At 53.4% G+C, this 13,855-nt stretch overlaps 1 protein-coding gene across 1 annotated transcript; it reads right to left on the reverse strand.

The window, feature by feature from the left end:
* Window positions 1-561: 561 nt before the first annotated feature.
* LOC112828451 (putative C-type lectin domain family 20 member A) lies at window positions 562-13,073 on the reverse strand. The gene is given in 8 exon segments (XM_073900270.1): window positions 562-696; window positions 2,526-2,611; window positions 3,428-3,550; window positions 5,617-6,348; window positions 8,732-8,983; window positions 8,986-9,093; window positions 11,084-11,149; window positions 12,686-13,073. Coding segments are annotated over 8 exon segments (1,890 nt in total).
* Between the last annotated feature and the right edge of the window lie 782 nt (window positions 13,074-13,855).

Here is a 13,855-nt window from a genome sequence, read left to right on the forward strand (position 1 = left end):
TTTTCTGAAGTTAATAGTTTAACATTGAGAACAATGTGTCAGAGAATTTCCCAATTGACAAGTAAAAAATATTTACGTGCAGTAGGACAGACAGCTCGCATTAATATGTTATATTGTGATGATGCCCTTAGAGAGCTCCTCATTCTGAAGAACTTGCAATCTCTTTAATAGCTCATCGCTCGGAAGGAAAGTGTCCTCCACGTCATTTGGAAGCGTGGCCCCACTTAGCTTCCCAGCCAGCCCACTACTGTCCTCCCTTAATTCCCTAGGTAGATTAATTAATGGGGTTTGGGTCAGGATTTTTGTTGCTTCGTTGGGGTTTTGTGTTCTTGTTTGCTTGTCATTCTCCAGGTTACTGTCCCCAAATTCTTCCATCTGCTTCTGCTTACCTATTTCTATAAAATCCAGGAAGGCCATTTTTCTTCTCTTACATAATATTCTTGTGTGTGAGGTACAGGTCTGAAATCCTACCAGTCAGCCCTTCATATAGCTGGAGTTATTTCTAAAAGCCTGGAACAAATGTGTAGTCTAATGTACAGGAATGAAAAGACTAAAATTCACTCAAAATCCAGAGAAGATTGTGTGAGAAGGAGACTCCAGATCAGTCGACGTGGGCTCTTTCTTGTTTGCTTGGAAGCCAACCCATTTCAATCTGAATTGCCCATGACCTAATGTAAGCTTTAAGACTTCTTGGATCTGAAACATCAAAAAGAGAGAAACTGCATTGCTTTCTTGTGACCTCCTGGCCTAAGCTGCCCACCTCTACCCTTTATGTGCAGCCATGTCCTTTATTTTTCTTAGCCCCCCGCCTCCAGCTGCCTGCCTTCTGTCCTTAGCAGCTCCCCTAGTGGGAAAGTACATAAATCAATTTGGTTATAGGACACTATGGCCACCACCACTCACACCCCGCGGCCCCGGGGAAGGGGGGAGGGGGAGTCTGATGACAAAGGGGCTAAAACAAAGGACTTAATCAGGGCTTCTCAATCCTGTTAATCAGAATCACTACTGAACTTTGAAATCAGAAAAGAGGGGGGATGCCTCTTGAGCTCCCCCACTGACCAATTAACTAACTATATCTCTCTACGGATTGGGGTTGAGCTCTTTTTTCCACTTCCCCAGGGGATTCTAACTTGAGTTGGGGTTAACAACCACTGGTCCATAGTGAGCCCTGAGCGCTGTGTGTCTGCCACCATGTTTCTCTGTCCCTGTCCCTGGAACTGGGGTAAGTTGGCTCCAGGTGTTTCCTCGCCTTCTGTTTGGAATTTAAAATGCTGCTAAAACTAATATATGCTCTACCTTCCTACACACAGACACACATCGTCCCCACCTTTTCCATCCTTTAAATCTGTGAGGTAGAACTTCTCTCCAATAACAGGGAATAGAGACATCCTAACAAAGATGGAATTCAAAGATGTTTGACTTTGGCTTTACTCTAAAACAGAAGGAAGATGATTTCTGGTTTGGCTCCCCCCACCCACCCCCCAAAAAAGGGTCCTTGACTTTTGAAAACCTTCTACTGAGCACTGCAGTCTTATTACTTGAACTTCTACTAAAAAAATTATCCGATGTTGAATTGCCTCGTTTGCACCTGTTCTTCTTTCAATAGCAAAATGCACTGAGAACTTTCTAGTTCCTCTCCCCAGTCCCCGGCAGGCCAGTGCACGTACACACGCGTGTGTGCACACACACACACACACACTACTGTTCTTTCCAGACACTTGAGTTTGTGAGGTTTTAGAACGAGTTGCCTGGGTGCTATTTCTTTGGCCTGTGAATAAATTGCAGTAAGCTACCAGATAAATGCCAAACTGTTTCCTGTCTGTAACATTATGATTTGGTTAGATGACCCATAAGGAACCCTCTAGCTCTGACATCTATGGTTATTATCTGGTATAACTAAAAAATGTGCCCTTTTGCCATATTCAAAAATCAGTTTGAGGCTTCTGTTGCAATATTTGGGAACAATTCTTCCTATTCAAAATGTCCTACCTTATAATCCTTTAAAAGAACAGAGGATGGTAGGGGGAGCCTAGAACAAATGTATATCCAAAACAATAATAATTGATAGTAACAGTTAATGTTTGTGTTTATCAAGCACTTACTACGTGCCAACTTGCTAAGCACTTTATATGGAATATTTCACTTAATCATAATACCAACCATATGAGGTTGATTTTGTTGGCCCTAATTCATGAGGAAACTGATATACAGAAAGGTTATTTGTCCAAGGTCACACAGCTAATAAGTAGAAAGCCAAGACCCCAATTCAGGTCTTTCTGACTATGCTATCTTGATTTAAAAAAAAAAAAAAAAAAAGCTCAGGAAAAAAAATGTTAGACTAAGAAAAAGATCTGAAAGTCTCAGCACACGCACCAACCTGTCACCCTGAGCCAGAGTGATGGCAATGGGAACAGAGGAGCTAATTTTCCAGAGCTTTTTCTCTAGGTATATTGGTTCCCACAATATTGCCTTGCATCGTCAAAGTCATCTGACTGATCAAAATCAGAAGTGGTCTGAAGTCTCACCTCACTCAAAAATTGGTCTTTCATATCTTTTGGGTCCATCAGAGCTGGGATGGTAAAATCTGCTTTCAGGATTCCAAAGAGTTGCCCTGGAAAAGAAAGTGCTATCCGGTTTGGGGAAAATGATCCTATTGCCATTTGGAAACTAAGTTCTTAGCAGTCAGGATTGCCCCTGGTGGATACCGCAGACGCTCCATGGTGATTTCGGATTTCAAAAAGGAAGAGGAAAGAAGCTGCCCAGCCCGTTCCGTGGCTGATGGGAAAGAGCCTCAGGCCACTGTGGGGTAAGGCCGGCTCCCCTCCCACGTCCTGGCCACCGGCTGGCTGCAGGAGCCTGCCGATGTTTTCTGTCTCACCTGTATTTTCCTTCTTTTTAACAAATCTATTAGGTAGATACTCCACACCACGCTGGAAATACTCAGCTCTCCCTGGCCCCACATTTTAAAGGCCAACTCTACCCCCAGAAAACCCTAAGTGGGTTCTCTGAGCCTATAAACAAGCTCAGCCTTGGGCCGTGAGCCACTGTCCTCATCACAGGAAGGACAGCCTCATGCCAGGACGGCTTTCTATTTGCACAGCATTCTGTATACAGTACCTTCGCATAATTACCTCAGTGGGCACTTGCAACAAGCCTGGGCCGTGGGCCGGGGAGTTTTCACTGTCCCTCTTTTGCAGATGAGGAAGAAGAGATGGTGAACAAAGTGAGGGAGTTTGCTCCCCAGGCTTTCGCAGTACTCTGGGAGCTAACTCCAGGCTCCTCGACCTTGTTCCTGTTCTCGTTCCCTTCCCAACACTTCATGCCGTCTGTCATAAAAAGGTCTCGGGTGCCCTGTGCTAAGGAGTGGCTGTCCAGATTGGATGGCTCCCCTGGGAAGAGTGGGATCCCGGTGACCAGAGGCAGTTACCTGGTGCAGGCGCTGCAGTGGTGTCTTTAGACGCTGGGTGTTTAGATGCGCTCAGACGCTGGGCCTGAGCGGCCGTGGCCGGGTCTCTCCTATTGCTGCCAGTTCCTTCAGTGGCCACAGCTACTGGAGGGGAAAATGAAGGAGTCTCAGGAGCAAAGGGGGTCTGAGACCGGGGCCAGCCCCTGAGCTAGAAGCCAGGCGTGGGCAGCCACTGCCCCACGCACAGTTGCTGCAGAAACCGGCCAGTCGGGGAAGCTGAGTCCCAGCCACACCCTGACTTACTCCCACAGGCTCGCGCACCCAGCCCTCGAGTTCGAGTTCCTACCCCATCGTTCTCAGTGGCCCTGCCACCAGGATGTGTGGGGATTGGGCAACATTATGAGAATTCTTCCCAGCAGCAAATGTTGTCTTTCAGTAGGCCCTGCCCCCAGGGGGGCCCGATGCCCTTACGTTGTCTGCCAGCTTCACAGAGACCCCACTACGGCAGCCAGGGACCCCCGACGTTTCCATCAAGAGGTAGCACTTTGGGGCGCCTGGGTGGCTCAGTCGGTTAAGCGTCTGCCTTTGGCTCAGGTCATGATCTCAGGGTCCTGGGATCGAGTCCTGTGTTGGGCTCCCTGCTCAGCAGGGAGTCTGCTTCTCCCTCTGCCTCTGTCCCTCTCCCTGCTCCTTCCCGCTCTCGCTCTCTCTCAAATAAATAAAATCTTAAAAAAAAAAAATAAGAGGTAGCACTTCAAACTCAACGTATTCCAAAACCAAGTGCAGCCTCCCCTCAGCAACCTCCTCTCCCCTGTGTGGCTGCCCCTCTGCTGAGGCCCAGAGACCCCAGGTACCCTCAGCGGCTCCCTTACTCCCTCTCATGTTCAGTCACCAAAGTCCTGTCAGTGCCTTGCAGATGTCATTTTTTTCCCTTCCAAATATGGAAATAACCATATTGCTTTTGTGGTATATTATTGTAAAATACTGAAATAAAAGTATCCCCTCCCCCGACCCAGGGACAACCACTGTTAACAGTTTGTTATAGAATATTCTTCACACACTCGAGTTTTTTATTTGAATGGGTAAAGATCTACTTTCTTCTTTTTAAAGGCTGCACAGTATTTCATTGAATGTACCATACTGTATTTAACCCACCTGCTTTCAGTGGACATTCAATTGCCTCCGGTTCTTCACTGCAATAACCAGCTCTGTGTGCGGGGTGTGTGGGTATGTGTGTGCCTTGTACTATTGTTTCTTTTTTCTTTTTTTTATATATTTTTATTTATTTGAGAGAGACAGCGAGAGAGGGAACACAAGCAGGGGGAGTGGGAGAGGGAGAAGCAGGCTTCCCGCGGAGCAGGGAGCCCGATGCGGGGCTTGATCCCAGGACCCTGAGATCATGACCTGAGCCAAAGGCAGATGCTTAACGACTGAGCCACCCAGGCGCCCCTATTGTTTCTTAATAAAGTCCCCAAAATAGTACGACTGTATGGAAGGGTTTGCACATCTCAGAACTGACACGCTGCCAGAAGGCTAGCACCCTACTTTCCTGTCCAGGGTCTGGGATCGCTGATTTCCCCACATTAGCACCAGCATTATCACCCCTTTAAATCTTTGCCAAACTGGTAAGTAAAAATATTATTTTAAGGGGTGCCTGCGTGGCTGAGTCAGTTAAGCGTCCAACTTGATTTCAGCTCAGGTCATGATCTCAGAGTCTTGAGATCGAGCCCCAGGTTGGGCTCCGCGCTGGGCATGGAACCTGCTTTAAGAGTCTCTCTCTCTCCCTCTGCCGCTCCCCCTCCCACTCCCCCAAAAAATTATTTTAAAAATGCATCTTGCTTTTAGTTTGTATTTCTGTGATTCAATGAACAAAGCTGAACCTTTTTAAAAATGTGTATTTCTGTTTCTTCAATTACTGTCACTTGTACAGGAGGTAAAACCAATTCCCTCGCGGCCCTCCTCGCTGCTGGCCTACCCCTGGCCTCAGTCCTGCGTCCCAGCCAGTGCAACAGCCTTTGCCCCCACGTGTCCTTCCTGCCTCTCCCCTCCAAATGCCCCCCTCTCTCCCCACCCAAAGCACTGTCCTTAAAATCCAGAAACACGGAACCGGAGAACATTCATGGTCTCATCACCTGAACCTAACCCAGCACACAGCCCCTGCCCTCAGCCTCCTGCCTGCAGCCTGCGGGTGGAGCCCAGGGCTCCGTCACCCCCAGGAGGAGCCAGGCGCTGGGGGTCCGGCCGGTGTGGCGTCCCCAACCGGCAGCGACGCGGGCGGGCACCTGTGTCGGGCCCTGGCCAGCTCCCAGGGGTCTCCCCGGCGTCCGTCCGAAGGCTTCGGGGCGCTCTCTTCGGTCCCCGGGGAGCTCCCGGGAGAGGCTGGGAGGCGCCCCCACCCTGGGTGACGCCCCCCCCACCCGGGGACGCGTGGACCAGGGCAGGGCTCGAAGCGGAGGCCGGAGCGGCCCCACGGGCCCGGGCTGCAGGACAGAGAGCGTCCCCGGAGGGCCAGGCGGGCTCGGCGGCGAGCACAGTTACCCGCAGGGGCCGGGCTCTTCCTCGCGGGGCTAGGAGTCTCCGGGGCGGCGGTGGTCCCCCGGGGCTGGGGAGCCGCGGGGCCCGCAGGGGGGGCGGGGGGGGGCGAGCTCGGCGGGGCTCTGGGCGCTGGTCCGTGTGGCAGGAGCGAAGGCTCGCGACGGGGCCCCTGCGCCCGGCGACCCCTGCCAAGGCCGGGGCCGCGGGCCGAGGACGCCGACGGGTGGCGTCCAGCGGCCGAGGCGGGACGCGCGCTGCGCCCCAACCGGGCCCGCCGGGCACGTCGCGGAGTGGGGAAGCCGTCGCCGGCCTCGGCTCCTGGGCCCTGCCGCGCCCTCCTGTTCTTCCACGCCTGGCCCTGCCCGCCCAGTCGGGTCCGGGGCAGCCAGGCAGGGGCCAGGCTAGATCTTAGATGGGAAGCAGATGACAGGATCTCACCCAGTTTCTGAGCCAAATCTGATCGCTGGCCCAGCCCTGGCGCTGTTGCCTTCAGGGTGAGGCCACGTTCCTTTGCAGCTCACAGAGGGTTCCCCTGCAGGACCAGGGTGTCTCCACTCAGCCTTAAGCACCCCACTCCCCTTTGCGAGCTAACTCCTCCTCGCCGTCCTAAACAGGTACACAATCACCTCCTCCAGGAAATCCAGATCATCACAGGGGACTGGGACACGCCCCTCCTGTGTTCCCACCATGCCTGTGCCTAGACACAGAACACCAACTGTTGGGGCCTTGGGCTCCTCCAGAGGAGCCCCTGATTTTACTTTGTGTCCCCAGAATATAAATCCCCTAACTTCTCTGTGTCCTCAGCAAAGGCAATAATGCCTTTGTCAGACGGATGGATCTGGAACGAAGCAAGGAGAACTGTGTTTTACCCTCAGTTACCCTACTTAGCTTCAGAACTCTTGGGAAGCAAAATGAGGTAATAGCTGTGAAGATGTTTCCAGAATTTAAAAATGCTATAGGAATGCAATCTGTCATTCCCAACATGTCCCCCCATAGTCCCAACAACTCATCCCACAACTTCTCTCCACCCAGAGGAGCCCGAAATCACAAGGGATTCAACAGGCACCTCTCCTGCGCTTCCCTCTCTGGATGCCAAACCTCAAAGGCCTCTCTGATGACTTCTGGGGAGCACCGCCCAGCGTCTTCCCCTCAGTCTCCCAGGCTGGCCCTCATCACTGTGCGGGGGGCCACACAGCCTCTCTGGAGCCTCCTGGCTCTGGAGCTGCAAGTTAGTGGCCCAGTTCAAGCAGGGAGGTTGATGGTGATGGAGTCCCCCTTCTCCAAACCCAGCTGGCCCTGCAGGGGGCTGGGGGGCGGGCTGGAAAATCCTCTTCAGGGAGGATCCCATGGGGCCGCCCCGCGCTTCCGCCTGCAGGCGACCTCTCCACCGCGCAGGCCCTGGAGACCCCGGGACCCAGCCAAGAACAGGTCCAAAGCACCCACACAGAACAGAAAACAGGGATGTACTTGGTCTGAGCGTTGGCTCCACAGTCACTTCTGCGGAGGGAGCATGAAAGGCTGGAGAGAGAGTGGCGGACTCCTGGTGCCCAATGGTGGGGTCTGCAAGGAAGGAGGGAGAGTGGTGAGGGCAGGGCTGACATGGGACAGAGCTCCCCCAGGTCTGTCTCACCTGGGGGGGGCGCTCAGCAGCCCCCATCTCAGCCACCTCCACGCTTGCATGCACCTGTGTGCCAATCACGGGAGGGGGCTTGCGGGGTCTTTAACCCTCACAGGAACCCTGCAAGGGAGGAACCATCATCCTTCCTGCTTTACAGATAAGGATCGCAGTTCTCATCAAATCCAAAACACGAAAAGAAACAGCCAAGAACAGGCAAATTCACAGAGACATGAAGTGCATTAGCAGCTGCTGGGGCTGAGGATGGGGGAGAATGGGGAGTTACCACTCAAGGGTAAGGAGTTCCTTTTGGGGTGATAAAAATGTCCTAAAATTAGATAGCAGTGATGTTTACACCCCCCTATAACTACTAAAACCCACTGAGTCAGACACTTCAAAGGGGTGATTTTTAAGGTATATGGACTATATCACAATAAAGCTATTGCAAAAAAGTAGGAAGGCTAGAAAGGAAGGAGGGAGGGAGGGAAAAAAAGAAAGGAAAGGAAAGGAAAGGAAGGAAGGAAGGAAGGAAGAAAGAAGAAAGAAAGAAAGAAAGAAAGAAAGAAAGAAAGAAAGAAAGAAAGAAAGAAAAAGAAAGAAAGGAAGGAAGCAGGAAATGGAGAAGCAGGATGTCACCTGTTGCTGAGGACACACGATATACAGGATCCAGAAGAACCAGGCGGGTGTCTGGTTCCCATGACTTACGGTGCAGCAGTGACAAGAGCTACTATGTGCTGGGGCCTTACTCCGCCCGTATCTCTACTAGCTCCTTTATATACATTCTCATTCAGTCTCTGAAGCCAGCCTTGGAGGTAGGCGTCGCCAATACCATTTTGTTAAATATATTTTCCAAAAGAGGAAAAAGAAGCTCAGAGATGCCTCGCACCTTGTTTCTAGCAAGTGGTAGACTCTGATTCCAAAGTGCATGCTTTTAACCTCTGCATCGCCCCCAACCTACTAGCCACTGCTACTGGCTAATGCCCTGAGACTCGATAGGGTCCATTCCATTCTTGAAAGCTCCCTCAGAATTAAAGCAAAGCCTGCTCCTGTTACCCTCGGAGTCTAGAAGCGCTTCTTTGGGTCTAACCTCAGTGTCTCCTGCTGCCAAGTAAACCCATGTCCCGTCCTAGCCACGGTGAGCCCAGGGTCGGGGTGGGGGGGTTGCTGCCACGCACCGGAGAAACAGATGAAGGGTTTCAGGGCAGAGCAGACCAGCGAATACACTCTGGGGGAGTAGCGCGCATAGGTGCGGAGCCCCGCGCACAGTCCTGTACCCAACTCGGGCACCTGAAGCCGGGGGCGGGTGCTGGAGCCCAGGCCGCTCAACAAGCTCAGGGCCCCAGAGGCCGCGTTGAAGTAGAGGCCAGTCCAGGCCTCGGTCTCACTGGTGATGGACTTCAAGGCCTCCTTGCCCGCCTCGTCGGTCACTGCAGGTCGGCCAGGTCCGTGTGGTGGCTGCGGCAGTAGAGCCGGGCCGCCTGCCACGTCACCTCCTGGGCAAATCGCAGGAAGGTCTGTCGGCCAACCTGGACCACGGCTGCGGGCAAAGAACAGGGAGACCCCCGGCCTGAGGTCCTGGACTCTGACAGCCCAGGCCTCGTTGCTCCCCGGGGACAAAGCTCTCTGGTCCGGCCCAGGCCCTCCCCCCAGGGCCCTGGGTGTTAGGTTTGATGAAACCCATGATTTTACAGGACTAAATACCAGGCTGGGAGAATGGATGAGTTCTCAGGGCAGCCGTGGGGAGCAAGAAATTTAGGAAAAGCAGGGGTGAAGAGCTTTCCTTGTGGCTAAAGGCCTCATAAGTGAAGTCTAAGTCTCCATTTCGTCATCTGTGCAAGGGGGTGAATAGTATCACCTGAATGAATTTAAAGGCTTAAATGAGAACCTTGTAAACAAGTGGGTTTGCAGAGCGCGTGCAAATAATTAGCACTTAATTAAATGGTGGTTAAACTGTGGGGACGGGATGAGGAAGATAGGATAATCCTAGTTTAGAGGCAGTCTCTTGTGGTTTCCAGGAGCATCTGGTGCTGCTCTCAGGAGGCTGAGGCAGAATAAAGTATGTGATATTCTTCCTATCAGGAGAGCCAGGGAGGAGAGAAGAGCCTGGTGAGGGAAGACCTGCCAGACAGGAGGCAGAGTGCGCCTCTCCCCAGCGGCCCTGACTTCTGGTGGGCTTCAGACAGCCCAGGACGCCGGTCTCCCACAGCCTCTACCCGCCCCCACCCCACGCCCCCACCCCCCACCCCGTCTCTGCCTGAGGCTGGCCTGGGCCACCCCCCACGGCCCCCACCTGCCCTGCCCCTTGCCAGCTCTGTCTCATCACAAGCCCACACATCTGATTCTAAACAATGGAAGGTGGGAAAGTTTGTGCCGTGGGATCCTGAGGGATGGATTCCGGAGCCCTGCTGAAGGAAACGCCTCTATTTGCAGCACAGAGAGCCACATCGTCAGATTCAAATCGGGCCTCTCCAACTCTTTGACACACGCCTGTTCATCTAAGCCCATCAAGATTTGCCTGATGGTTCCCTAACTTTCCCTATCTAAACCGATTTTTTAAAGCTACCCTCTATTAAGCAACCACTGTTCCCAGCCCCGAGCTATGCTGTGGCATTGGTCATCCATTTAAATCCTCACTATAATCCTGAGAGGTCGCTGTCATGAACCTCATTTTACAGGTGGGAAAAGGGGGGCTCGGGTCGGTGATGGCTTGCCCAAACTCATGCCATATTAAACGGCAAGACGAGAGTCAGCCTGGGAAGCCGGGACATCTTCACTCTACAACTCCACACTCCAGAGCATGCGGAAAACCAACTCTACAAAGCAGATGGAGTGAGGAGTTTATATTTCCTTTGTCATGGATTCTTTACACCAGATGTGAAGAAAGTAAAAAAAAAAAAAAAAAAAAATTCAGGGTAGTAATAATCAGAAGGGAAGTCCCCCTCACCAGCTGGATGGGCCTGGGCTGGGAAGAAGTGCTCCCTCTCCTCCACCCCCAAACCACTGACGGGGGGGGGGGTGGTTGGGATGCAGCCTCAGCCATTAATGCCACTGTCCTTGAGCAAGTCACCTCCTTGTCTGAATAATAAAATAATAATAAATAATCTGCATACTCTCTCTCAAATAAATAAAACCTTTAAAAGGTGGGGGGCGGTGTGCCTGGGTGGCTCAGTTGGGTAAGCCTCTGACTTCAGCTCAGGTCATGATCCATGATCTCAGGGTCGTGGGATGGAGTCCTGTATGATCAGCGGGGGTCTGCTTCTCCCTCTCTCCCTCCCCCTGCTCATGCGCACGTGCATGCGCGCTCTCTCTCTCTCTCTCAAATCAATAAATAAAATCTTTAAAAAAATAATAATCTGAATAGTAACACTGGATTGATTCTCTCCATGGGCCCCAGCCTAGGGACAGCAGAGCCAGGGGATCCCTCAGCCAGACAAGGGGCGGGGAAGCAGAAGGGATGCAGGTGGTGTGACCCTGTGGCAGGTCCAGGTGGACGAATCAGAAGGAAGGCAGAGCTCCTTGGTGTGTACCTGGCTGTGGAAAGGTGGTTGGGCTGAGAGCAGGCTCCGTGAAGATGCGGTGTCCCACAGCAGGGTCTGTAAAAGAGAAACAGACCATGCGTTATGGGGAGGGAGAGGGCTGCCCAGGATCCTCTACAGGCACCAGGAGCCACGGAACTGAGACTGGGGGAGGGGAAGCCTAGCTCGAGGGTAGACAGGTTCATCCATTCCTATTACATTTATTCAAGAAATACATACAGAGAGAGAGAGAGGCTGCCCCTATTTTGTGGCAGACACTATTGTAGGCCCTGGGAAAAGAGAAGAAATAAGAGAAGCAGAATCCTTGCTCTTGAAGAGAATATGAGAAGCAGCCAGCCTCACAAAGTGGTAGGAAGGAATACCACAGGCAGAGCCAAGGCCAAGACCCCGAGGGGGAAGGGCCAGCGGGTGTGGGAGGGGCAGAAAGCAGCCAGCGTGGCCAGGGCCCAGGATGAAGAGGAAGCCAGAAATGTCAAGCAGGCCTGGCTGGCCTCAAAAGGGATGAGATTCTAAGTGCTAAGGGAATCTACTGAATATGTTCAAGCAGAGTGACCTGATTTGCATTTTTGGGGGCTCACTCTGTGTTGAGAACTGACTGTCGGGGCAGAGCAGGCCACCCCCACCTCCCCAACAGAGGCCACAGCGGTGGGCCTGGGGAGAAGGAGAGAAGTGGGTGGAGTCAGGACCCGGTTCCCTGGGGCCCAAAACACAGAGGGAGGAGGGGAGAGCCTGCACCCATGGCCCTTTCTTCGAGAGGACTCCCACCCCTGCACATTCACCACCCCTGAACATTTCTCTGCTGGCTTGGGAATCCCAAGGTCACACCTCGCCCCTGTGGGCTACATTTCAAGGCCCTGTGACAGGCACAGTGTGGTGGAGAACTGGGGACACATCAGGTTGGTGCTCCATACCCTATTCGAGGGCTTAGGGGGGCGAAGAGCTGGGCTGGGCTTCAGCTGACAGAGAAAAGCAGAAACGGGCACTTTTGACCAAAACAGTACGGTCAGGTCTATAAGCATCCCCGGCTGCGAGATCTGAGCACCTTCCTAACAAGGTCCGCGGCAGGGGCTGCCGGGCCGAGAGGGGCCAGCAGGGGGCAGGATGGAGGCGCGTTGATTACCCCGGATTTCCTGCGGGGAGGCCTGAAGGGGTTGGCTCCCTTCACTCCTTCCCAAGAGCAGAGTGGCTGCTCCACGCTCCCCGCGGCGGGCGCGGGCGGGGGCCGCAGCCCAGCGCTCGGTGAGGAGCAGGAAGAGACGGCATTCCGCTCTCACTGCTGCAGAGATGCAAGTGGACCCCCAGCCTGTCTTTTCCTTTTTTCCTCCCTTTCTTTTTACTCGTCTCCCAAGTCCCTAGTTGGCAGGTGGAACATTCCAGATTTTACTTTCTCTCTACCCTGATTTACACCTGTCTCTCTGATGAGGGGGTCTCAGGAATGAGAGGAGATAGACCCTCAGACCGCACAGAGGACTCGAGCAAAGGGGGTTAGGCTACTCGTCAGTTGTCCCGTGAAAGACTCGAGAATGTTCCCCGCGCCCGCCCCCCGCACCCCGCCTCCCGGGCTTGCTCTGGAGAATGGGACTCGGAACACACCGTAGTAGCAGATGAAGGGCTTCTGCGCAGTGCACGAGGCGGCCCCCAGGCTGGGGAAAATGGAGATGGAAAATAGGGTGGCACAGACGCCCTCCTTGAAGACGGGCAGTGAGCTCCACACCGGGGCCGTGAAGGTGGAGCCGCTGGACCAGCTCAGGCCCTGGATGCGCACGTCGAAGAAGAGGCCGATCCACGCCTGGGTGCTGCTGGTGAGGGAGTAGAGGGTGCTCATGCTGTGCACGCTGTTCATGCTCTGCAGATCGGCCAGGTCCGTGTGGTGCAGCCGGCAGTACCGCAGGGCCTCGGACCAGCTCAGCCCCACCTCCACCCTTGAGAAGTTCTTGCCGCTGTTCATCAGCTGCCGGGCTGGGACGCGAGAGGCAGTCATCGCCCGCTCAGCTGCCCCCTCCCAGCTCTGGTCCCCAAAGAGCTTTCAGCCTCAACACAGGCAGCCTCCCCAGCCCCTTCTTTCCCACTCCACCCCGTACCGTGGGCTCTCCACTCACACGCGGCTCTGCCTCTGGACCTTTGCACAGGCTGCCCTCTTGGCCTGGAAGGACTGGCCATTCCCCCACGCCCTGCTCCCCCAGTCCCTTGCTCTCCCATGACTTGATCTCCCCTTTCCCTTTGCCCAACTAACGGCTCCCCACCCACCCCAGCCCCCTCCTGGGCAGGCACCCCTTGCATTTGCTAAAGTGGCTTCTGTTAGTGCTTAATAAAGCCCGAGTTTACTGAGCGCTCCTGGAGCACCTGGAACTCATTGAATCCTTCCAATAACTCCTTAGGATAGACATTACCATGTCTGTTTTACAAATGAGGAAACCTAGTCACAGAGAGGTAAGTGACTTGGCCAGGGCCACCCAGTGGGAAGGGATGGAGGTGGGCCTTAAGGACATGGGTGGAGTTCCCAGGTCTGGGCCCTTGATCATAGCGCAGCATTGCCCTTGCGGTAGGTGGGGCTCGTCCCTGGTGCTGCACATTAGAACCCCCTGGGGAGCTTTCCAAATACACTGATGTCCCAGTGCACCCTACACCAAGGATCTGAATTTGCTGGGATTGCAACAGAATTTTGTTAAAGCCCCCGGGGAAAGGACCTTTTTGCTTGTCTGTCTCCATCACCAGGTGCAAGCAAATTGGGAGCAAAGAATGAATCTTATTCATCATTATATT

The sequence above is a fragment of the Callorhinus ursinus genome, unplaced genomic scaffold, assembly GCF_003265705.2.
Source record: "Callorhinus ursinus isolate GAN/ISIS: 27379988/994484 unplaced genomic scaffold, GSC_fseal_2.0 scaffold13, whole genome shotgun sequence".
Classification (NCBI taxonomy): Eukaryota; Metazoa; Chordata; class Mammalia; order Carnivora; family Otariidae; genus Callorhinus; species Callorhinus ursinus.